Source organism: Lates calcarifer, linkage group LG7_1 (genome assembly GCF_001640805.2).
Source record: "Lates calcarifer isolate ASB-BC8 linkage group LG7_1, TLL_Latcal_v3, whole genome shotgun sequence".
NCBI lineage: Eukaryota > Metazoa > Chordata > Actinopteri > Centropomidae > Lates > Lates calcarifer.
The window spans coordinates 7,572,006-7,599,313 of record NC_066839.1 but is presented as its reverse complement, the minus strand read 5'-3'; the positions used below and the strand labels follow the sequence as shown (position 1 = coordinate 7,599,313).

The following is a 27,308-nucleotide window of genomic DNA, read 5'->3' as shown; positions in this document are numbered from 1 at the left end:
CTTCAAATCAATACACATGCTGCTTAAACACACACACAGATAAAGACACATGTGAACACATTTACAGATCACAAATTAGTCTAAAGTGAAGGTGACCTTAACAGTCATGTTACTAACACAATGCTAAGCTAATGCTACCCACACAAGCAAGTCATAGCTTGCTGGACACAGCATTCAAAAAGGGGTCACAGGCTGGTATGTATTCACATTTTTGTTTGTATACAGAGGATGTTAAGTACATGTGTTGACTTTTTCTATACTTGTATTTTAAGTTTTGTGCCCATGTGGACTGAACCTATCCGAAGCATGTTACAATATGCTTCTTTTTCACCCATTTACACACCAGTGGCAGCAATGTGCAATGTACAAGGCGCCCATGTAACCATCAGGAGCTACCAGGGTTTTGAACACCTCAGCATGGGGACGGATGTCAGGGATCAAATCCCCAACCCAAACGTAGACTCAATTGAATCACACTTAGAAATCTAGTTGTAAGAGAGGAATATGAGCCGTCTTATCACCTGAACTATTTTGAAAATTCTTTGCAGCACCTCACATTTATCCTTCATGTCACATAAACACACTGCAGGCCTAATTACACCTAACACCAATATCCACAGGAGAAAGCTCTTGTTGCAGCAGTTTGTGGTGTTTCCTACCTGGGATCCTTTCTTGCTTCCTGGTAAGTTAATGATGAGTGTCTTCCCTCGGATCCCACACACAGGTCTGTCACACACAAATGCAGAACAGAGTTCAAATGAATGCAGCAGGAGAAAGTGCGTTAGTGCAAAAAGTACATGTTACTATGGTGATATTATAGAAATGCGCGCCTCTCCCTGCACCTTAAAGCTTCAGTTCAGTGTATCCCGCTGTGCTACAGGTTATACATTTGATAGATATTGTTTATGTAGATTGTGTGTTTTTGTGAATCCTGCGTATCTGTCTCATTGAGGTCTTGGTGCCAATGTCTTAATAAAGTGTTTTGGTTGTGAGACTGTGCGACTGACCTGGAAAGCATGCCTAGTGGTGTGACGTTGAGGGATCCCATCAGCATTGCCAGAGACATCCCTGGAGCCTCGCGCTCTATAACCTCCTTAGTGGCCTGGAGAAAAGGGGAGAGGGAGGGGAGTGATGTTAGTGTGACCATAGCCTAACTGAGCATGTGTTCAACTTAAGTATATTTGAAGCTTTATGCAAACATCTAGAGAGTTAACGCCTTTGGTTCGGTTTATTTAGGAAAGTGAGAGCCACACCATTTGAGCTAAAAATGCTTACATTGTTCCACCTCCAAGAAAAGCAGGGTGGTGTCCATTAGAGGTGAGAGTATAATCAAATGCAAACTACAGGATAAGAAGAGGGATGTTGACATTTGATGGACATTTGTACTTCAATGATAAAAATATTCATCTTGACAACACAAACTAAACTCCATGCCCCATGCTGCTACACATTCCAAAATGTCTCACTGTAGTGAGTTACTGATAAACCCTTGAACAAAAATTTGGTTTACTTATAGTAAGGTAGTCTGCTTTTTAAATGGCATTCCAGTAATGGAATATAATACAATTTTTACAAATCACCTGAAGTGTTAAATACCACTCTATCTGACAAGCAAAGTTTATTTCTTTGCAGATGTTGAGTGAATTATAAAAAATATCCACGCATTTTAAAGTTATTTATTATTTTTCCTTGAATTAAATCAGAGCGATTTAGAAACTAAAATAAAATAAAGATGGTAAACCCTGACTATTTCTGAATAAACAGACTTTGTGAACGTTGTGACATTATAAATATCATTATAGAAACGAAAAACAAGACTACAACAAGACAAGACAAACTACAGTGAAAGGACATCTGCATTCAAGTCCAGCATCAAGTTATAAATAAAATACAACTACACAAGTAATGTATTTTAAACACTGTATCTCTGTTGTGCATTTATGTCAGACAGAACATAAAGAGAAAAGAAATTTAGAGGTTGTATTGGAAAATATACCTTTAAGAACATTTACTGCATTTAATTTGATTTTACACACTGACAATGATTTTTAAGGACCTAGATACCAATGGGTTTCTCCACCTTCACTTTCAAATGAGCAAATGTTTTTTTTTTAAATACAAAAACAAAACAATTTCCCTCTTGCACATCTAGAAAATGTCATTTGTGTATTTTTGTTAAAAGCTCTAATCCACAGTGGCAGCAACAATACATGTAAACAGTGGGATGCTACAACAGCCTCCTGAATGCATACCTTGACTCAAAACATCCAGCCTGTCCTTCAAATATTGATTTACAATCCCTCTTGCACAGTTCATGTCTCAACTGTCTGAAGGCTGAAAATCCTTATCTGACCTGTCTCCTCCCCATCTACACCCCCCCATTAGCAATCAAGATTGATTCAATCTTTGAACTCAATACAGGAATATGTCTTTTTCTTGGCCCATCTGGGCAATTAAACACTTGATGAATGATGAATGAGTTTGTCCTACAGCCTGTGGCTTTTATGGAGGGCTGGTTGTTTATCGTATTTTGTGCACAATGTTTTGTGTGTCCCCACATGATTTGGATTTGGAAGTGGGATTTCATTAGACACAGACCAGCAGGGATACAAGTGGTTTCCAGAGATGGTGGTGTTGTCAGTTTCACTATCTTTGCAGAGATACGTGCAACAACGCACTGTATTTGTTTATGTGTGAGCGCATATATGTTGTGGGACTGCAGTCGACATGGCACGTTCCTAGCAGATAGATAGTGGAGAAGATAGTGCCTTCTCCTCCAGCTGTGTGTGTTGGGTGCCCTTGAGTTGAGTGACACTTCAAACGCACCATTAGCGAGGGAGAGGGAAGAGAAAAGACTTCAAAGGAGAGGAGCCACTGATGAGCATCGTGGGCTTGGACTCAGGAGAGGGGAGGGATGGGGGGGGAAGGGAGGGAGGAAGAGGGATGAGGAGAGGGGAAAGAGTGTGGGTGGGAACAAGGAGGGGTGGGACAGAAACAAGAGAGAGGGAGAGGGAGGGGTGAGGCTAGATTTATACCTCATCATACATCATATGTATGAAGTCACTGATTGGAAGGAGAGGGAGTTTGTTCAGATGAAGTTCACATTCAGCTTGAGTGCACAAGATATATGATTTGGGGAATATGTTTAGGATGAATGGTCGTGGTTTAGTCTTAATTACATGTGCATGCTGAGAATGAGGGGGGTGTATCACAAGGGCAGGAGAAGGACTAACAAACTATGAGGGTTTGTGATAAAATCTAACCAAATGAGATCAATAGTCAAGCATATTCTTCAAATGTAGCCCAAGACCAGAGCCTTGATTAAATCTATGCCTTGAAAATTCCTCTTTTTTTAAAGGGGAAATGTAGCCCCATACATCATGCTTCTGGTGCCACGGGCTACTCACCAAAAATCAATGTACTTGCACGAGGAAAGCGATTAATTGAGCATGCACTCTGTAAGCTTTAACCCCTTACTGTAGGTTTGCATGAAGTGTGGATGCAGACAGCAGCTATGGACAACTGCTGACATTATTTTTCATCACTGAATTTACTGTACATGAGTTCAACCACTGGTGCAGTCCACCATAGCCATCCACTTAAATGTCCACTGAAATATCTGCTGCAAAAGTTCAGAAAGACATATGGCGAGTAAAATGACACTAAGAATGAAACAAATCAGCATCTAATTTTGAGAGGAAAGTAGATGTGTGGTAGAAACTGAACGGAATATGTCATTACTGCTAGTAGTCATTACTCCAGCAATAGCAATCAGGCTGCTGCAAACCATTAAAATGTCGATAAAAGGTAACTCAGTTACATTCAAGCCAGTTAAGCCCCTGCAAAGAGAGTGAAATTGGCAAAAGCACCGCCTCTGAATACCAAATGTAACTGGTATTTACAGGAAACCCCTAAGTTGTGGAATCATTCAATATTAACTTGTTTAATTGCACAGGCTGACCAAGAAAACGGTATATTCTCATATTGATTTCAAAGATTAAATCAATCTTGATGGAGAGCAGACAGATCCGATTAGGATTTTTCAGACAGCTGGTTTGTTAAATTTGATAATGGATGCAATGTAAAATACAGCAACATGTAAAAAAACAAGGTAACTAATGTATTATAAATAAATATAATATAAATCTAGAACAGTAAAAATATAAATCCTCAATTAGAGAGAAGACATGGAGTGTGATCTATTACATCTGTCCTGTTTTTATCTGAACAGAATATAGCCATATGTGTCCTGTGCAGCCTTCAAACACACAGAGACAGACAGAGAGATACCGTTGTCTCCAGCATACAGGGTTGGATCAGATAGCAGGTATTATCAGTGACTACAGTGTGTACGTGTCTTCCCCCTTCCAGGAAGGTTGCTGCTGTCGACCATGATTGATGAGGACCAATGATACTGCTGAGAACCTCGGCTCATCCCCTGCCAAATTGCTTATGTGTGTGTGTGTGTGTGTGTGTGTGTGTGTGTGTGTGTGTGTGTGTGTGTGTGTGTGAATGTAACAGAAGGGGAGCAGTGTAAATACAAAAAAGGTTCTAATCTTTGAATATGTTATATAGTTAACAAAGCACGATGAGACAAGTAAGGAAAAGAGAGAGAGACTAAATCTACATTCTTTCCTGTACACACAGTGGCGTTATAGTATGTGATGTGGTAACCAGAAATATCAAGGAAGAAAAAAAACACTAGATGTGATCACAACCACATTAAACCACTTAGTGAAGCCTGAAATGACAATTTATTTGTTTCATGTAACTGTTATATAAAATTGTTCACATTAACGTACCCTAGAGTTTCCCCTATTACTGAAATGAGTGTACACAACCCTTATAATCTGGGGTTTGAATATGAAATACACACAAAAAACGCACCCATAGTGAGACCAGCCACCCATTATCTCTGAATTGCCTGCAACACAATCCCATATTTTTTTTTTCAAAAAGTGAATTAATAAGGATCTAACTCCTGCCTCCTTATTTCCCATGTGACCGTGGGGCTAATTACAATGTGTGTTAATCAGTGCAGCAACACACATGTGTAATCAGCAAAAACATGCTGAGGTAAAACAGAGAGAGCAACAGGGGAGGGATTCTACCTTTCTACAGTATTTCCTTCTACGACACGACACACAGAAGTCTCCTCCATATTGTAGCAGTCAACACACTTCTGCTGTAGTGGTTTAACTTCCCTCACATGACCTCTGAGCAAAAACAGTGTCCACATTTCACCCCAAGTTGTCCTCATTCATTCTTATGTAACCTGTTTCTGGCTATATTTAAACACAACTCTCAGACTTAATTTTGCAATCTTTTAAAACACGGCAACACAAAAATGTGACTTGGAAGCGTTTTCATGACCTGGTTTGCGGCAAATAGAAAGATGCCCTGAATATTAGCTGAAAAATCTGTAAGTGCTGCTTGTGGTGTTTATGTTGTTAAGTATTTGGTCAGTATTTCATACTTTCACCTACAACCTTAACGTAGAAATCCATTGGGCAATTTACTTCATATAATGGACCCAGTCACATTTGAATTCTTTTCCTCTTTTCTTTTATCAGAAAAAAAGAAAAACTATTTAAAATGGTCATTGTATGGATAGACTCAGATGAGAAACACGTAAACTCACCTCTGGTGTGACGTCTCTTGGGGCAAAGCCTGTGCCTCCGGTGGTTAGGATGAGGTTAAGTTCCTTTTCATCGCACCAATCCACCAGAGTCTCCTGTTGTTTCACACACACATGCACACACATAGATACATGGTTAATTCTGATTTTGAAAATCATCACCACAGACAGATAATCTACATAGAGAGAGATTGATACATTACATACCTTGATTTCATCTATCTCATCTGGCACTATCTTGTAGGCCGCGATCATACCCCCCAACCTGAGAGCGGAGGGACATTATTAGATCACATTTGCAGTCATCCATGTATTAGATTCCACACAACATACTTCATGGAAAGTCCTCTCCTCTTGCACCCCTAAAAAGGGAGGTCAAAATGGTCAGTTGAGGAGGAGTGGACCTCGTCAGAAGTCTGTGTTTTCTTTAACAACCCCAAACTCAGGGTGACCACATGAAGGACAGTCTCTCTTCTCTAAATATACTGTACACTACCCTGCTGCCACAAGTGGGATGTCCATGTGGAGATCAGCAGGTTAAGGTGCAGATTTAGGATATTGTGGCCCATCTCGATCTTTCTCAGAGTATTAAAGCAGAAAATACCCCTCTAAAGAAGAGACTGCTCCCAGACATGCATGCCAAAGCTTGTAAATATGTTTTGTTTTTTCTTTTTTTTTTAACTGAACCATCTTCTGCCTTCCGGCCTCCTTGGCTGTGAAACTGACAAGACTTTTAAATACACCTTTATTACACATTTAAGAAGATCCAGGTCTGTGAAGACAATGGTGGAGAGAGAGAACAAATGATGTGTAAGAGAAACGGCGGCAGGAAGGAGTGAGAGACACTGAAATATATAACATATAACAGCAAAAAAGGAAGAGAGAGAGAATGCCCTTGAACATCCCCTCCTGAAAGGATTTTCCACAGGATGGCCCACTGAAAAGAGAGCTCTGACAAGGACAGAGCTGCAGCTGCTGCTGCTGCTGGTGAACATCGAGCCATGGTGACCTCCTGTGGCCGGTCTGAGCATGACACCCCAAAAACAACAACCCCAGGCTCAAGGTGAAGGCTCTGCACAGACACCCCTTATGTAACCCTTTTCTTTTTTTAAGGAGCGCTATTTTTGGGAGACTACTGCATCATGTTTTCCCTCCGCGTCAGCCACTTAAATACACTCCCTCAGACAAATACCCATGAACTCCACGAACATTAAAGCATCCGCTATTTTTCTGCCTTTTCAGACGTTTACACACACACCTCACACACACACACACACACACACAGACAATAACTCTGCACACGCTGAGTTACAAAGAGTAAATTCTGCACCCTGGAAATATCATTCACTAACAATCCATCGGCTCTGCTCAGTTTTCAAACTGTGCGAGGGAGCAGCAGAGAGACGCGCTTAGCAAGACAACACCAAAATACTGCAGCGAGCATGCATGGAGACGAAGCCTGAAACTCAGAGGGAAGCTGTCTGGTTCTGACAAAAGAGGCAGAGAAGTCAGAAAGAATCATTTAAGAAGTACTTTTTTCATGAAACATTGCACATGTAGGGCTACTCGGAGCATCCACTAACTTGCACACACACACACACACACACACACACACACACTCCCCTGCTGACATGCCTGTGATGGCACGAGTGATTTACTTCTTGGCACGAGTGATTTACTTCTCTTGATGTGCTTGGGAGGGGGGGGGGGTTTTGGCATCTCGGTATGCGTGTCTATGTGTGTGCGTGAGTATGTGTTTTATACATGCTCATGCATGTGCATTCGTCTGTTTGTGTGTATGTGTGTGTGTGTGTGTGTGTGAGCGTGGGTGCCTGTGTTACACCTCAGGAGAGTAAAGGAGCTGTCAGGACAAATCACCTCTCTCCCTCTCCTGGGGTTTTTATGCCTCTCTGTTTCAGCCCAAATGAAAATATGCTCAACACAAATAACTAGGGTTCCTTCCCACCGTTTCCTAGGCAACCCCTCCTGTCTGAAGCCTCTAGTTGCTGTGTTGTTCATTGTGAGAGAGTGTGTGAGAGTTTGTGTGCGCCAGCGACTGTTTGTGTTTCTTTTTTTTTCTTTTTTTGGTAACTGTCGGGGATGCCATTTCTGTGCAAAAGGAGCAATATGTTGTTGACTGGATATTTTTGAGCGTGTGTAAGTAAGTTTGAGGGTAGTTGTGTGCGTGTAAACATCTTTAAGGTATGATGTGATGTGCAAATGCATGAATGCATGTGCAGGTATCTGTATGTCAATAAACAGAAATGGTATCCATGTTTACAGACACATATGTGTATCCATACACGTATTTGTATATATTGAGTTACAGTTAACATGCAGCATGCACACATATTGGTACACAGGTGATGAATGAGTTTGTAAGTTTTGCAAGTTTTGCAAGTTTTGCAATATGCACGGCATGTGGGCTATGTATGAATTTCTATATGCAGGTATGCTTAAATATGAATGTACAGTTCCAGTCAAAAGTTTGAACACACTTTTTCCTTCAATGACTGAATACCAGAAGTGTGCAAAGCTGTCATCAATGCAAAAGGTGGCTCCTTTGAAAAATCTAAAATATGAAACATATTCTGGTTTGTTTACTTGTGTATGCTTATACATATGTTCACACACACACGTATATAGATGCATATACAGAGAAAACAGGTGTGTCTGTTATTTGTTATTTAGCCGGCAGTAATTGATATAAATGGGGTGGACAAAAAGTAGTACACAATGTATAATGCAGTACACAAACAGCAACACAAACTGCAGTCTTAAAAATTACTATACAACTGAATCAACACCTCTCTGAAACAATTTACAAAAACTGATTATTATAACCTCCATGAAAGGAGGATTCATCGCAGGACCGTGTGTATTAGACTGCATTAGTTTTAACTCAGTGTACCTAATAAACTGGTAATCAAGTGTACTTGTGTGTGCATAAAAAATTACATCTACTGTATGTGAATATTCTGTTATCTGTGTATACTCTCATGTATGCTACACTATACCTAACGAGCAAGTAAAGTTAGCTGCTCCAAGCAGCTAATGAAGGTTTGTTGTTGACTGTTGAAAATGATGTCACCAGCATGAACCTGTCTCACTCTACTTGATTGGTTAGGACAAAACAACAAAGTAACCCCACTTCTCAAACAGAAACCCACTAACTATAAATGAACTAAAATGAAATGGCAATTCATTTTCATTATTATTAGGCTAGTACTGACCATGTGAAAGTAAGCACACACAGAGTTCATGTAAACATATATATACAGTATGTGCATATATGCAAAGACAACGTATCTACAGTATCTGTATAAATATATTTATCTGTGTAAATATATCTGAATGAACACGCATATCTATGCATGCATGTTTATTTGTGCATGCATGTGTGTCGACATGTATGCGTATGTATGCATAGATGTGAATGTGTATTCATGCATACTGTAAATGAGTATGTGCATAAATGTGTGTTTCAGCATGACTGACTCCTTTACAGATCGAGTGCTTGGCTGTATTTTGGGTGGGTGTGCTCTGAATTGAGGGAAGCCTATTAGAGGGGAAAGGGCCTGCAACATTTTAATCTTAAACACCCATCTATGTCCCTTCCTCCTGGCAGGGGTTATGACATATAACGCTCTTCTTCAAACCGCAGGCTGAAGGTAGTCAGCCTGGAATAAAGGCTTTTTGCTCGAGGTGTGGACAAATCCTGATGCGGGTGGAGGAAGGACTGGAAAGGAAAAAGAGTGGGGCAGGCGGGAGGGTAGTTGTGGGGGGTGGGGGGTTAGAGCATGGCAGTAGTTTTGGCCTGAAAGCCTGGACGCCACGGCCAAATCTTTCTATGAATAAAAGACGAGCACAGAGAAGAGGATAAAGAGAGAAAGAGGGAATGAGAGAGAGAGGCGCAGAGTGAAAAGAGCGAGAAAAAGGAGGGATAGACTGTCAGAGGCACACTTAACAAGAGAGGGGAAAGGTAGTGTGGAGTGTGTGATGTGTGTGTGTGTGTGTGTGTGTGTGTGTGTGTGTGTGCGCACATGAGCCAGCTGCAAATCTCAGTGGTTGTGGGACACTTCCAAGAAGAGACCCATCTGCCAGGGTGATTTCATTAATAATACAAGCTCTTTGTACAGGGCACTCAATCTCACTCTCTCTTTCTTTCTCTTGCTGTCTTACCCCCACACTCTGTCCAGGGAGGAGACGAGAGCCTTGGCCATCTCCACACTCCCAGTAGTAGCGTGGAGTCGAGCCCATTACAGCTGAGTTGGTGGTTGGTCCATATGTGGGAAAACTCTCAAGGGGTCACCTCTCAACATGTTAGCTGATAGAAGGAAGGATGGCGGGATGGATGGAGGAGGAGGTGGGAGGAGGAGGAGCGGACTAGCCCACCTCTTCAAACCCCTACCATGATGAGAGCTGAGTGCTCAGCGAGGGGTTCCACTCCCATGATTCCACTCACAGCCACTAAACAACATGCACAAAGGCTCAGAAACACACACATGCATACACACTCACACACACACCCACACTATAAAATATTCTGCAGACCACTTCACCCCACAAGCGTTCTATTTATTTACAGAATAAATGTCATCCTGGTTCAGATCTGCCATTGCTGACAGTCTCTCCTGCTCTCATTTCATTTTCTAAACCATCCCAGCTCCACCACACATCAAACAAACGTCATATATCTAAACAACAAAGTTAACATCTGTGACAAAACAATCACTGCTCATATGTGTGTTTCAGTTACTTGCAATGTAAACTACACCACTGGTCAGGTCTGCAGGTTGAACCTCAGAATCACTGAGACTTTACTGTCACACCACTGAGTCACATAGTTGTCACAAATATAATGGTTTGTATTTGCAGGGAGTTCAACACAAAAATCCAATCTTTGCTTTGAGCGACTTTAGTTTCAGATTCTGTATTTTTGTTTGACACATTCTTATATAAATGTACTCTACTGTATATTCATAAATTAATATTAAACACAAGGTTCAAGGTGTAGCAGTAGCAGTAGTTGACTGACTAATGTGTTGGATGGTGACTGAATGGTATTGATGGAATTAGAACCAGATTATTTCTGTTAACATAAAGATGAAATGTTAGTTAACCTATAATATCATAGAACATATCAGTAAAATGTTCAAAGACAACATATTTGTTTCCTGCCAGAATATCCGATCTTGCAGTGCGATATCCACTTGGAATGACCACAGCATTATTACACGGTCTATGGTTAATAGAGATAAAGTTCATAGTGACTTCAAATGCAACGTATTTATTTACATTTATCAAAACCACAATCCCTCTTTAACCTTAACCAAAGTGCTTTTGTTGCCAAAACTCCCGTCCATGATTACCCTTACTAAAACTGGAAAAACTGTTTAGTAGTACAAGAACATCATTTCTAGGGGACAGGGTTACACCGTCACAAAGCAATAATAGGTGGTTGTGGATAGGTGGTTGCTGAGCTTTTATAAGCAGTGCTGATAATCAGTGTACTTCAAAACTACAGCCCTGCATGAAACTCATCAACCAGCCAAAAAATAAACTCAATACAGAACTGAGGACAGTCAAAGGCAGTGCTGTATATCTGCATTACCTTGGGGGCAGTGGAAACAGTTAATACACAACATGCACATATAATCATTTTATAAGATGATAGAAGCAAACTATCTTATTTACACATCCAAAAGATTACACAGGAACGTTAGCAATCGTGTTGAGTCGTATCTGTGTCCACCTGCTGAATTTAAGTCCATCAATCACTCACACTTACAGCTCTGTTGTGGTCTTAACCACCTCCTCCCTGCTGTTAATTGCTCCACAGTGTTCCACCTGCTAGTTGTTAACTTTGCTGGGCAAGTAGTGTGCAAACACTGTGCTAAATGCTAAAATGCTCTGTACAGCTAATGGGACAGTGAGGGTGATGATTCTCTGTGGATCTGCCACTTTGAATGACCCTTTCACATTGCAAACAGTCATTTGATCCATTGTTAATATACAAATATTGATTACAGCAGCTTTAAGAATGCGACTGTAAGCACTTACTGATGTGCATTTGGATGGTGATATGATTGCTTAACTTAGCATTAAACATTGTATAAACATTTTCAAGATAGTTGATCCAAGTAAGATTCATGGTTATTATAGTACTTATCGATCGAGTCTGTAACAATACAGGGTTGTGTGTGAATGTGTTTGTGTGTGTCTTTGTCCCCTGACTGTCTCCACACTGTGAAATTGGGCCCACTGTCACCCAACTGATTGACTTCTAGCTATTGTTAGCTGTGACAATTTGTAAAATTGACAAAGGTTGTTACAACACAAGTTGCTGGAGGGCACAGACACAGAGCTGGCTCAACAGCCCGGGAGGGAGGCAACCTTCAAAACACACACACACACACACACACACACACACACACACACACACACACACACACACTCACAATGACATACAAAAATATATGAATGTAAGCAAAAGTACTTGCTCACACTGGAAAAGTAAAGACGCAAACAAAATATGAATATGCACACAGAGACGAACAATCACTTGCACACACAGACACACCTCTGCCTCATCTGTGTGTCCTTGAATCTGGGTATCATTTATTTGACCCCCCTCTGTTACTCTCTCTTTTGTTGCCACATATCATTTGTCTCTCCACCTGACACACCTCTGGATGCCTCTGAATGCCAAGCTGTGCAGACTGATTGATTGCATGTGCCAGGGTGGTGTGTGGTGTGTGTGTGGTGGTGTGTGTGCCTGGGAGATGCTATGATTATAGTTTATGTTATGTGTCTTGCTGTGGCCCCATAGTCCCACCCTCCTTCCCTCCCCCGCTCTCTATCTCTCTCTGTCTCCGTCTATGTGTCTCTGTCACAGTGGCAGTGGCACATTGAGGGCACAGCGTTCCAGCTGGTCAACCTGATGGAGCCGTTGACTCGTGGTGTGGCGTGGATTAACGTGGCATGGAGGATCTCAGGCCAGAGGAGGTCAGCCAGAGCCCGTCTGCATCAGCCACCATCACCGCAACACAGCACAGCAGGCAGGGACGCTAACACTGACTGCCTGTCCTGGTGTCCAGTTTTATTGTTTAACAGTACTGTGTTTAATCCCAGCTTAACCCTATCAGTTCACTGGTATACAACCCATTCATCCAAAGCGCCTTTTTAGTGGAATGAGTAGACCACAGAGCCCCTAACTCGTTGGAAGTCAATTCATTTCCTACTGAACAACAAGGAAACCTAGCCAATAAACCTTCAACCATCAGCCAACCAAAATAAGCTGGCTACAACTGAACCTTTTATCAACTGTCAACGGCCAATCACATTTCCTTTCCTTTGTGATTCTCTTCCATGAACATTAGCTCCATCTCCAAAGTGCAAAATTGATGATCAGTTGATTTTAGCCATTGGAAACGTCAAGAGTTCTCTATAACTTTTATAGTAGTGACATTAAAGTGGAATTCAAAGCCCATTAGGATACCATGAATGCAGACCTCATCTTGACTTGTATCCAAATATCCACTTCTTATATTGTGGAGTCAGTTCAGAACACATAAATCTAAATGAGGATGGAGATCAGGATATATCATGACAATTTATTGACAAACTTGTCCATGCAAGTCTATGATTTTCATTAAAGGAGCGATACCCTCTCAGCTGCTCTCAGACATCGACAATGACTGAAAGTTACATGTCTACAGGTATTTCACTATACACTTGCTATCAAACATATCCATTTTGCAAACCAGTTTTACTATTAGAGCGTACACAGGTTTTCAATTATCTGTGCAAACAAAGCAATCTGTTCAATTGCATGTGTGTTAAAAAAAAATGTAATTCACAAGCTTCCACATCTACTTCAAATGGAACGCTGGCCTGTTTGAGCTCTTATAAAATAAAGGAGAATGGGGTTATATCTTTCTGCTTGGTTCCAACATTTAACCAAGTCCTTCACTTGTAAGTTGCTTTGGGTAAAAGTGTTGTTCAAATCTTTCTGAAGGCAAACCCTACATGCAGTAGTTACAACTGGAAGATATCGCACTCTCAACAGAGCAACAAAACATCGAACAAGTTGACCACAGTGTAAAAACTGGTCAATTTCAGTTACCTTGGTCAAGAAAGAAAGTCAATGAAACCCCTAACCCTGCCACTGTCATGACAGACCCTATAATTTCAAGAGAATCGTAAAGAACCTGTGTTAAAAACACACACGGACATGGACTAAATCATGTTCACAAATACAAAATAAGACATCACAAATCAACTACCAATATTTCCAATGCACCCCACTGTACAAATACACATGCAATGATCCCTGATCACTCTCTGGCGCTCAGTCTAGCGTGACGCCCACTGACACGGCACGAGCCCCCTCACGCTCACTTTCTGTGTCACACACAGACTTGACACGTACATTACACATCAGCATCAAAAATAAACACACTGTAAAAGGACATGACAAGCATGGATCAGTCCGGGGGTCTCACGGCGGGGGGAAGTGGAGGCTGGTGACACTCCAGTGATATTGACTGGTGTAATACTGTGACAAGGGAGCAGGGAAGCTCCAGCAAATCAATGGCTGTATGGAGAATGGCTTGGATGCCTAGAGAAGCGTGTCTGAGGTTGCATGTTGGGGTCGCAGTTTGTGTTTGAGTCACAGGCTGAGATGACATTTTGAAAGGCAATGTGTGATATGAGTACTGATATGAAAAGACTGTAATTGATGAGCACTATCATCACTTGAGCTCAAATTATTAATCTGAGTGGAATCAAAACTGACATAAAACATACCCTCTATTCTGCTGTGGTCTGCTATAGTGGAATTAAACAATATATGGCCAAATGTATGTGGACAATTTGTCTGGGGCAGTTGACATTTCAGACAACAGTGTCTAGTTTGGGCAAAGCCCTTTACTATCAACTGATAATGCCTCAGTACACAGAGCAGTCTGTGAAGAAAGGGTTTCCTGAGTTTGGTGTGCAGAGCCCAGACCTTAACCTTCTTTGGGATGAAGGCTTTGAGGCTAAATAGGGGCAAATCCCTGTAGTCAGGTTCCAAAATCTTACAGACACCTTCACAGAAGATTGGAGGTCATTATACAAGCATATTAATGATCATGGGTTTGGAGTGAGATGTTAATATGTCACATAAAGGTATAATGTCACATTATTTTGACCATGTGTTGCCTCTCTTTATACAGGTTGAGGCTTCCTTTTATGAAGCAATCAGTGATTTCTAGTGAATAGCTTGCTCTTTTTTATTACCTTCACAGCCCTCATGAAATTGTGACTTTTCACCTCTATGTTTTTATGACTGAGGTTAACAGAAAACCATGCGACCACCACCTCAGCGACCTCAGGGGATTGTGAAAGATCCTTTTTAAAGCTACCGAAAAGGTGCACAGAGAATGTTTAAATGTGTCTGTTTGGACGTACATTCAGTTGTGATGGAGATTATTGTTTTCCTCTGTGTGTTTCATGCACATTTGTCACCTGATCACATCCCTGTTAATGAAAACAATAGCTGATTTCACCTCCTGTTAGCTTCTTTGAGCAAATAATGACGTCTTGCAGCTACCAAGAGTCATACTTAAACAGAGGAGTTCTGCAGCTCTTTTGTTGTTGCCATGCATGCTGGGAATTTCTCTCCATAGGGCGACACAGAGCCCCGACATGTTGTGTTGAAGAGATATTTTTAGTTTCTTAGTTACACTCCATCACAAAAAGAAAACGGCTTCCACACAGAAACACCCAAAGACACACACACATGCAGAGAGCCTGTGCGTCTTTTTTTTGTGTGTGGTAGATTTAAGGTAAGTCAAAGGACTTGACACATGAAGGTACAGTGTTGCAGAGCATTTTCATTTCTGTACGTAGGTTGAATTATCTTTCAAAAGGCCAATACTCACAGGGAGGGATCGTGTACGAGATCTTTGAGGTTGACGCCACTGCGGTCCTCTGCAAGGTTTCGAAAACAGCTGTCACTCACTGGGTAGACAGGGAGAGGCAAGAGAAAATGAAGTTAGCACACAAATTCATGAGCAATCTAAAAAGAAACACATGAGGGGTTTCAATACAAATTGCTATAGTTACATCACCGGCATTTTCCAAGAGGTAAATGATTCCTTCTCATGAATGCAAGTAAACACAAGGGAAAAGGTATCATGCTATCCAAAAACGGAGGTCTTTTAGCTTCCAGAAAATGGTTTACTCTCGTGCCAGCTCACTTTGTAAGAAGAGAATTAAGAATTAACTATTTTCTAATCTTCTAATTTTCTAAATTGTGTTGTGGTTACTCAAGGTTGAAGACTGAGGTGATGCTCAAATGAGGAAGATGACAGAATACACCAAAATTATCCTTGTTTGAAGTGATGATGAAAACTATAGGAACAACATCCAAGATGCTCCACTCCAAGAACATCCCTAAATGGATCCGTGCTGCTTTGGGAACATTTCTGAATTAATTCCTACATTTTGGTCCATTTTTCACACCTGTGACTTGACAAAAAAAATTGTAAAAAATAAAACAGTATCTTGAGCATACAGGGCTCGTCCATTGTGTCTAAATTAGGGAGATTAGAAAGCTCTCATTTGTTACAGCTTCACTTGTCAGTTTCAATTGTTTTAAGGCAGGTGTGCCTGAATGTAAAAACAACGTCTGGTGTTCTGCATCATATTTTCAACACCAGGTATGTTGCAAATGAAATATAGCCACTATCTGAATAAACTGAATGCTGATACCCCCACCCCTCACCCTGCACACTTTCTGATCGCACTGAGCCAATGTGAAGCCACAACTTCATCATCTCCAACCTTATCCTTGTTAAAAAAATAATATATAAAAAAAAAAAAAACACGGTGGCCCCTCGATGGCAGAGCAGGTGCGAGCCACATGAGTCATCGTGGAGATCACAGGCGGATAGAGTGACTGATGGAGTGAGACAGGGAAGAAGACGAAGACACGGGAAGAGGAAAATGGGAGGAAAAAAGGTGAGAGAAGACAAAAAGAGACAGACGAGGGGGATGAGGAGAGAGGGACAAGGTGTTTTGTGATGTGACGGGGCCAGACGTGAACAGGCACGCTCATGTCTTAAAATAGATGCAAAACGAATCACCAGAGGGAGGGTGGCAGTGGTGGCGGTGGTTGGCAGTTGTGGTGCAGTGGATGTAATCCAAAAAACTTGATGCGCTAGTTGTAGACAAGACTGAAAATGTCATGTTACTCCAATGAAGTGCCATGATCCATGAACGAGAGGAGAGACGGAGGGATAGGGTGAGTAGAAGGGTGAAGCAAGAATGGTGTAAAAAATGGAAGTGGGGTGGCGGAGGGGGAGTTGGGGGGTGAAGGAAAAAGGAATGCAACAGAGCTGAAGAAAGGCACAGGGAAATGGATGGTGGGATGAGAGTGAGGAGAATGGGGGATTGAGTCGGGGGTGAAAAGGATGTAGGATGGAGAGAAGGAGGGATTCTTTTAAAGAGAGAAAGAGTGATGAGGAGAAAAGCAGTACCAACGGGGCAGCGCTGTGGAGACAGAGGTAAACAGAGGGTGCAGGACGTTGCTCTGGGCTCTGGCAAATAAATGGGAGAGTGCTGACATTTGCACACCGAGCCAGCTCAGAGAGAGAGCAAGAGAGGGAGAAACAAGAAGAGAGACAGAAAGACTGCGGGAGGAGGGGAGGGGGGAGGAGGAGGAGGGCGAGATATAGCGAGAAAAAAGGTTGAGGGAGGAGAGGAAAAGGGGAGCAAGCACATGGAGTACATACCACCCTGGCTTTAGAGGGGCACTGCTGCAAAAGTGCATGTGTGTGTTTGTGTGTGTATATGTGTGTGTGTGTGTGTGTGTGTGTGTGTGAGAAGAGGGAACTTCCTTCAAGACTGCAGTATTCCTTACTAACACACACACTAACACACACACAGCCCTCCTCAGTCTTTCTCTCCCAGCTACCCCTTGATCTAAAAATAGCCGTTCCACTCTCCTACAAGAGGCAGCAACCATTCTGAACCAATCAACACGCTCTGTCATCGGTACCCACCACCCCTCTATGTGTGTGTGTGTATGGGCACGGCACGTGTGTGTGAGTGCATGTGTGCAACAAGGGGAACTCCTGACTGAAGGTAATAAAACTGCCCCTCCCTGCTGCACCTAGTTAGTTAGAAATGGTGGGAAAGCAATCCCTGCTAGAAAACAATAGCTCTGAAAAGAAACAGAAAGCAAGAGGGAGAAAAAGAGGGGGAACGAGAAGAGGGAGAGAAGGAGTGAGAGCGTGGAAGAGAGGGAGAGGGAGATCTGGCTGCAGTTGAAACAGTCTTCAAAGGAATATTAATGTGATCCTGTGCAAGAGCTGAAGACAGGGAAAGAGAAGGGGGGGGAAGAGGGAGGGAAGGAGGGAGGATGGAGGAGGAAGAGTGAGAGTGGAGGGGGGGGGAGATCCGCCCATGCACCTTTCTCCAGGTAAATGAGCAGCTTAGGCGTCATTCGTCCTGCAGTGTAGGAACATCCTGGGATTCACTCATCGGAGCAGAAGTCGACTTGGTAACCCTTCGAATTATAATCAAATCCCAAAGCAGCAAGCAGCAAGCAAGTGCCACTCCATTCCCAGGTCATTGCGAAAAGTGAAGACGCAATGCAGTGACCCTTGTGCCACCCCAGAGGGCGCTATTCCCTACTGTACATAGCAAGCTAAAGGTCAATACTTCTACATGACTGGACAATCACTAGGAGACAGACGGCAAAGGCCAGACAGACTGTTGTCAGGGCTGAGACTGGTTCAGACTCTAGACTACAAGTATATCATCCTGCTGTTCTGTGGTCAAACAACATATTATGTTGCTCATATCTTGTGAATGCAATTTCTATTCATGCCAGTGCATTCGATTTTCATATCTGACATTCCTGATATTACGTGCAGCCACTGACTGCGCTTGTAACTGCGCTGTCTTTCTTCAATACGCCTTATTTGTTTATGGGAGTACTTTTTTGTTGTTCAATCGCTGTCATCTTCTATTTGTCTGGTCTAGTTAAAAATAATAAGATATGGATGAAAGCTCTTTTAAAAAGCCAGTAAGTGGTCCTTAAGTGAAGATTTTTTTATTTTTCTTATACTACTGTTTAAACTTTGACTCCTCCTTGCTTTACCAAGCTAAGTATAATCCTAATAATAATCAAAAAATTCATAAATAATATTACAAAATACTTTGCTACAAAGGTAAAAGACAAACACATGTAAATAATATCAGTAAGTAAAACCAAATAAAAACAACTAAATGATTCTGAGGATGACTTTACCTGCCGGAGATGTATCTTTGATGATATCTCCTCATACAGATGTCTTGAACCACACTTATCCTAACTGGCATCTCTGTAACTATGACCATTTCCGATTTAAAATCTATTTTCTGGTGCCTATGCCCGTATTGACTCCCTCCACCTGGGTGTGTGAGTGCAAGAGCCTGGATGTCCCCAGGCTACAGCAGTGGGAGGAGAACAAGAGGTCCGTGCTTCAGAAGCATTACGTGGGGCAACGCCATTCACACATGCTCACTCTTAAAGGGTTAATCGCTAAGCCATGGCAGAGCAGTAGAGATCAGGACACTGGGGAAAGACATCAAGAGACCAAAGAGAAGAGAACTGATCAGGGAGGAAAAAGTGTCAATATAGAACAAAAATGAATGGAAAAACCCCCAAGGGAAATATTGCCTAATAGGGAAGATAAGAGGAGGAGAGAATGAGAAAAGTAAATATAGCAAAAGGATTTCAAAGCTCTGTTTCTCTGTCTTGGCACTCCTGGAGGTAAAACAGTGGAAAAGCAGCAGCCATGTCAGCTCAATACAAACAGTGAAGTACCGTTTCACTGTCCACATGTCCAATGATTTTCCAGAAATGATAAGACCCACAAAATCAAGCCTTCTTTCAGTATACTTGTCACTTTTTAGTCTAAACACATTATGAACTTACAACCTACTGGAATGAAAGTATGTGACATGGAAATGGGACACGGCTACAGTCCATCTAACAAGTAGGACAGATGAGTTTTGCGGTCGAAGTGCAGTGAAACAGATAGCAAGGTCAGCAAGCGAATTCAATTTGGTCTATATGTGATGAAGGTAAAATTGCAGCCTAGCTGTATTTTTCTGATACAGGTACTCTGAAGTTAAGTCCTAGCACCTGCAATACAGTAGCTTAGCTAGCTAGCAGGCTATGTGCTGTCAGTCTGTCTGCCACTAGCAGAGGGGATTCATAAACTGCTACTATGTTCCACTCAATCATTTCCAGGACATAAAGCAGTCAGCACTCCATTATCTCCCTGGGATCCCACGCTAATGGGGTTTTCCCTTATAGCAGGTCCTCACATGCACTCCACACACACACACACACGTATCACACTGCTCACATGATTGGCATGCCCGTGCTATGCATTTACATGCATATATAGAAAAGTGTCACACAAGAAACGTAGACAGTGATACACACTCTTTTCAGGCACATGAACACATCCGCGCACACATCCTTGGACACTTTGCATAGATCAGCAATTTAACACAACTTGCACTAGCAAATCACAGTGCAAGACAGCGTGCCTAGAGTTGCTTGTGTCAAAGTTTGCTTCCAGTCCAATTATGACACTGCTTATCTATCATTATGACACTATACCCTGCTGAAAAATGCAGAAATCAAGCTGTCCTGAGTGTTTTGGATATTATGCGACATTCTCATCAAAAAAATGAATGTCCATTTCACTAAAATTTCCAAGTACACATTAACATGTTTTAGTATGTGTTGCAAGTTTAACTGTAGCTCATCGTGACTGAAATGCTCAATTCATTTTGTCCAAGAATGTATCAGTACATCTAAACACGTGAGGGAGAATTTGCAAATCCACCAGCAAAGGGATAGCAGAGCGTCAGCTTCTTCGTCTGAGCAGCCCACTTGGCATCTTTATTGTTTCCCCTTCTTTATCTGCTAACAGCAGTGCCAATGGCCCTCCAGCCCTGGAGAAGCTACTATGGAGGTCAAACACTGGATTGGGCTGACATCTGCTGGTGGGAGGGACAACACCTCTGCACACCAATAAGCCTCAACCAAAGTGATATCACTGCCTCCTGTCTCCTATTTTACTGGCTTGTTCTGTGTTAAATGGAAACACTGGGCCCCGGGCCTCGGATTAAATGGGCTTAATGATGAATAGAGGTATGGATCCGCCTCCAGATTGTAATGGGGTGGGGTAGACATCTGACTGGGAGGGGGTTTCAGTACTACAACCCCCTCCTAGCCAGAAAAGGAGAGGAGAGGAGAGGAGATGAGCAGTGGTGCACAAATGCCAGCATCTTCATTCCATGGCAGGGTAAATTTCCAAATTAATAAAGGCTTCACAGTGCTGGGTGAAATATAGTAACAGAAATAACAGCAGATAACTTAATCTAATATAAACCCACTGTATCTTAGCAACCTTGTTAATTCTGAGAGGAGCAGTGGGGTAAGCAGCAGAAGCACAGCATCCATCATCAATGACACACCCAACAGCATCACACACACACCAGTTACTCACAAACTCTCAAACCCACGACACCATGCACATGCACATGCTATCTTACCATTAGCCACTATCTCAATCACACTGTGATGCAGATGAATGCATACACATGTGCAGAGCTACACGCTCAGGCACATACACACACAGATCCTCAGGCTTACTGTAAGCAGCCGGGAGAATGGAGGGGGTGTGGAGCGGAACAATGGGATCCTAATCGTCGGGCTGCATTTCAAAGCATCTCCCCTCTACAACACTTTTCTAGATAAGATTTGAAAATGCTATTTATATCTGCGGGGAAAGGAGCCAACCGGCAGCTTGATTTTCATTTATTTGAAGTCAGATCTAAATTGGGGTGAAGTTACATAATGCAAGGAGTGCGACACTCCACCTGCTACTGCCGAGCCAGCCATTGAAGAACACTACGGAGGGAAACAGCCCAAAAAAATGCACTAGGCCCACGCTAATACTGCAGCTAATAATTACTCTATCGGCTTAATAACCATCGCTTACTACACCAGAGGAGCCCGGCTCATCCGTGTGGGTACAGCAGTGGGCCGATCCACATCTCAAATCCAAACCTACTCCAGCGTAGCCAGGCCAAAATCCGGCAACCGTGCTGAGCCAAGGACAAAACAACACAGCACAACATGGCCCAGTCCCCCCACGCACCAGATGTGCAGAGAAAGAAAGACAGAGAGGGAGAGACAGCTCTGTTCTTCACAGCTGTGTCCCAGGCAGGCAGGCAGGCAGGGCCCATCCCTGGCCCTGGCTCCCCTAACTCTCTCCCTCCCTGTATCCCTGGAGGAGAGGCAGTCCCAACCCAGGCTGAGTAAGGGAGGAGAAGGAGGAGGAGAGGAGGTAGGATGGACATGTGGAGTTGAGGGAGGGTGAGCTGCAGCCTAACCCTGACAGGATTAAGAGAGCAATTCACACTGGATAAGAGGAGGGGGGAGTAGAGAGAGGAGGAGAGAGAGGAGCAGCGGTGGGAATACCGTGAAAGCACAGGAGGGAGGGCAGGGGAAGAGAGTAGGATAGGAAAGAGAGTAGTAAGGTAAAATGGGTAGATGGGGAAATGACTGGTGATGGTGGTGGTGGAGCTTTGAGAGGAGAGGGATGCAAGGGAATATGGGAGGCAGATGAGAGTAAAAGAGAGGAAGACTAAAAAAAGACAGCAACCACCAAGCCTTGCCATTGCCACAGATAAATTTTGACCATCTAGAAATAGATAGTTTCAATCTCTCAACCATCACAAAATTATTGATTCTTCTCTAGTCTGTTAACGGTGCCTGTTTGGGCATAAGGAGGAGGGAAATTTATAACTGAAAGAAGGAATTTGTATATGCAAAGTATAAGAAAGACAAAAACACCTGGTATTAACATGCAATCTTCATCTGGATCCGTTATCTGGATAATGACATCTGATTGCGGCCCATCGCATTAACACCTAATAAGTCTTCTCTTTATCTCAATCCTGTGTAAACTGTGATTGGATCTCATTTATGCTAAATAGGTTGACACAGTTAGTGGACGAGTCAAAAACGTGGTGTGTCTCTGGTCAAGGAAAGGAATGCAGCTGTATAGGCTCTGCTTTTCCTGTGCTGAGGAAGGGTTGATCTGTAGCTTCGTGATGGACAGCATAGAATAGGAGGTGGTGGTTGAGTTCGGTGACCTATGAACTTGCTAGGTGGATTTTTATTATTAAGAATGTGGTTAAGTTGTACAGATTTCCACGTGGCTGAAAAGCTACGGATGTTGTGCGGATCCAATTACATTCTAATTGCTGTGTGCATTTATACGCGCATCGACATTTTTCCCTATCTAGTTAAGATTATTCACATACAGAGTGTGTGTATACATGGGTAAGACTCACACACACAAGCTTTAATAAGGCTTAGGATGCACATTGGAGAAAGGATGTATGTCACTGTGTGTGTGTGTGTGAGAGCAATTAGTCACTTAATCAATTAGTCAATCAACAAAGAGCTGATTGACAATAATTTTGACAGCCATTTAACAAGCAAAAATGCTTAACATTCACCAGTTCCAGTGAGGGTTCACTGAGTGTAATGCCCTCAGTAGTGGTAGTGAGAAAGGGGCTCTTTCACTTACTTTTCCCAGTTATATACAATCAGAAATAGAATCTCTTTGGGATTTGCCCTGCTGATTGCTCAAAACAAGACATTTAAGACACAACTTTGGGCTCTGGGAACTGGTTTTGACAGAGGTGATTAATTGAAAAAGTAGTTTATAAGTGAACTGATGATGATGATGGATTCAATCATTAGCAGTCCCAGAAGTCCTGGAAAGAGGTAGGAAGATTGTGCTGATCCTGAGTATTCACCCAAGCTCCGGAGGCCTGCTCTTACTGTCACTTTCAACTGGAATAAATAAAACATGAGAGGTTTAACTCCAATACAAGTCAGCATCCTGGCACAGGAAGCAATGTACACCACCATCAAAAAACAGACCCACCCACAATCAACACAGCAATCATCAACATTCAAAACAGCAACTATTGTTTTCACCTCTTCTAGATACGACTTAAATGTATCTTCCATAATGCAGTGCATGTCCAAAAACTATCCACCGTCTGCTTTTAGTGATCTACCCCAGTCAGCCCACTCTCAGTCACTTCTCACACTCTGCATAGCATTCACCTGAACCTCTCTTTATCATCCAAATATCAGTGAAAAGCCTGAGACTGCAGCACCCTACAGCCTGCAGCTCACCACAAAGGCCTCACGTATTGATGTTTTATTAACACCGCCATAAATATTGAAAAGACACTTACTAATGAAGCCACGGAGAAAAGTTCCAGAGACAATTTACAGCACCAGGGAATACAAGGACCTTGAATATGGCACCCTGCACCCTTCTTTCTACTTCACTTCTCCTTCATTTCATTTCACACACTGGAATGCCCCTACAGCTCCTACATCACCCCCACCCATCCACACACATATACACACATTTCCCCTCAACGGCCCCCCATCTTCTTCCCCTTCTCTGTTTTTCTTGTTCAATGAAATCAATGGATTGGAGGGGCTTGACGATCCGCCACACCCCTTGCGAATATTAATCATAAATCACAGGCTCTGAGTATAATGAGGCTTGTTTCTAATGACAACGGGCGTGATGAATGTGTCTGTGGCTGTGCGTGGCATTATCATATAGCCATTCAGGAGTGTGTGCATGTAGTATGTGGAGGTTGGGGTGGATGTGTGGTTGCGGGTGGATGAGGTATCGCAGCTTTTTCCCCCCATGTAGCATGACATTTCAATGGCAGAGGGCCCACGGCAAGCCAGCTCTCCGTGGCATTTCCAACAGCTGTTTACACACACATACACACAAACTAAATGTGTGTTTTCTGAATACATGAGTACATGTACTGTATATGCAATGCATGAGTGCAGCCATTCATCTGGTGCGGTTTACTATAAAAGCCATAGTAGATGCCATTTTGAGTGTCTGTGAGGGCAGGATAGAATAACCATTGAAGCAGCATTTGACTAATGGTACACATCATAGTTAAACAAGCACTAGATTGTGAAAGTGAGAAAAGAACAGTTTAGAAAGGCAGCACATAGGTTAGGAGTATGAATGATAGCTGATAGATATATGATAGATACAGGATATAAGTTGCTAGGAATTGCAAAATGATTAAAGGATCAGTTCACCACATTACAAATGACATTATTTCTCACTTCTAATTGCATCTAGTCATGCTGCTATATGTGTCTCCAAGAGCTCTGCCTGCAGCCCAATAGACTATTGTCGAGGTGAATGAAATTTAGTAAATTAAAAAACTGAATTAGTATCCCGCTCCTCTCAGAAAAAGTAGGATTGGGGTTCAAAATAATTTTATCACATCTAAATCCTTCCAAATATTCCTGATTGATTTAAAAAGATCAGAGTTTCAACATTTATGAGTAATTTAAGTTATGAAAAGCTAAAAACACAAAGATCTTAAATCACCTTTTGCTGATTGAGAAGCCAGAACAACATATTATCATATGAAATGTTGTTTAAATGTATCTGACACACTGAAATTACATGTGTAGGCTACTTACTTTTACATCTCAGTTTTCACAAGCAACTTAACCCAAATAATGGAGATCTATCTAAAAATATATGTTATGTTGATATGATATGAAAAAGAAGCTTCACTGCGAGACTATTTGATGTGATGGCATTGTGTCTCTATTGAATAGTAACCATTCAGATGGTCTTGTTGACCTACAAAAACACTAGAGTGATCATAGACTGGTGTTACAGAGTGATATGTATTCACTCTCACAAATGGTCTTTGGATGAGTACAGACACTGGCTTGCAGAGAGACAACAGGCAAAAGTTTGATTTTAGCTGCTATGCAAGAAACATTAATTAGTTACATCCAATATAATGTACCACTGGTGACAAATGCTTTCTACATTGCTCATTGTTAATTACAAAGGGAAAGATGAAGGAGATTTGTCAGCGTCACGATGTTACCATCGACAAAACATGTTGTCGATAGTTTTGATCTATTTTGGTCAATTTAATGGCAGAAAGTAGCCTGAATTAAAACAGTGTTTGTGGATCTGTGGATGATCAAGTATGACCTGGACCTTATTTCTGCAAAGATGTGTTACTGAATGTAATTTTTCACTACTGATGAAATTCCATTCACCCCCATTGTGGAGGAGGCAGAAATCTCAGAAAAGGAAACATCAAAACCAGAATAAAGACATTTTAAAAAATAATCTGTGTTTTTCTGTTATTTGTGTGTTACTGGTTTATAGAATTCTGCAGCTCAGGAAACAACACATGTAAAGGACAAGATGGTTAACACCATCACACCAACACAAATAAATAAATGAATTCACACCTAACTGTCATATTCTTTTCCCTTTTCCCCCCAACTTAGTTCTGTTCCAGTGTGTGTTATCTATGGCTGCTCCATTAGTGAGCCAGGTCTTGTTAGAAGCCAAAATGAGCTCGAGAGCAGCTCTATTGATTTCAATAGAAATGTGCTTACACTGGCATCAATAAAGCTGCACATTTCTGATACCTCCTGTTAGAAGCTTCCCTCCTCTCCCCTTCTGCCTCCACATCCCTTCGTCTCTCTTCCCCTCCTCCTCTTCCTTCCACCTCCTCCTCCTCCTCCTACTCCTTCATCCTTCCAAGCTGCTGATGCAGGGAAACCCAGGGCTGCACCAGTATAACCACAGCTTAGCTGCACATTCCACTGTTTGCATCCTTGGGCAAGCTGTGCGAATCTGCATGGAAAATGCTCAGCTCATTCATTTCACTTCACTCAATATGACTAAATCTCTGAAATGGATAGCTATTGGCTAACATTAGCAATGGGGCTCTTTATCTGTTGGCTTTTAGGGTTTGCAGTGAAACATATGTGCTGAGGCCTAATCAGATCAGGTATTGATTGGTCTTCATAGAGGAAGCTTAATGTTCTCCCTGCTCCTCTGTGATCTCTTACTCAAGGGAAGGATGGGAGAGAGGATCAGAGGCAGAGAGAGTGATAAACTGAGGTCAAGGTTTATGATGTGACTGCAGTCAGGTTCAAGGTTAGGCTGGTAGATGGTCACTCAGAATCAATGCCAGCTTTATGATCAAAGTTAAGAGCCACATTCATGCTGACCAGGGCAATCATTTGATGGGCAAGGCAAATGCACATCCACCACCCCGAACACTGATTGGGACAAACACGTCTCAAGAGGTGCAGCTGTCAAGCCAATTTCTGGAGCGGGAGACACAACCATATTGTAAGTGACACATTGTTCACTAAGTGGAAAGTTAATCTAAACTGCATCTCCACAGGGTCCCCATGTGGCGAAGATGTCAGCCTCAGCATCGTCTGGTCTACCGGCTGACCTTCCCATGACCAGCCCCCGCTCTCTGCCCACAAATCCCATTTCATGCCAGCCACGCTTCTAAAAAGGCAAAACAAAAGCCCGATCAGCACAGCTGCGGCTTTAGCACATTGTGCCGACAAGCATCGTGAAATCAGTGGAACAAAGCAAAGCGGAACTCTGCAGCACCCAAAACTATGCAGCGGTGCACCATGCTGCATTAAGCTAAGGGTATGTCCGACGTCTTACAGTAGAGGGAACTTCCTGCT

The 27,308-nt window shown here is 42.3% G+C and overlaps 1 protein-coding gene across 8 annotated transcripts in view; it reads right to left on the bottom strand.

Moving 5' to 3' along the window:
- The window catches only part of gphnb (gephyrin b), an 86,346-nt gene that overhangs the window by 43,979 nt on the left and 15,059 nt on the right, over nt 1-27,308 (bottom strand). For all 8 annotated transcript variants that reach the window (XM_018661724.2, XM_018661726.2, XM_018661725.2 and 5 more), the window contains exons 2-6: nt 15,568-15,646; nt 5,846-5,903; nt 5,642-5,734; nt 1,008-1,102; nt 660-726 (exon numbers count right to left, since the gene is read on the bottom strand). In XM_018661724.2, coding sequence (XP_018517240.1) covers nt 660-726; nt 1,008-1,102; nt 5,642-5,734; nt 5,846-5,903; nt 15,568-15,646 — 392 coding nt within the window. The remainder of the gene's footprint in view (nt 1-659; nt 727-1,007; nt 1,103-5,641; nt 5,735-5,845; nt 5,904-15,567; nt 15,647-27,308) is intronic.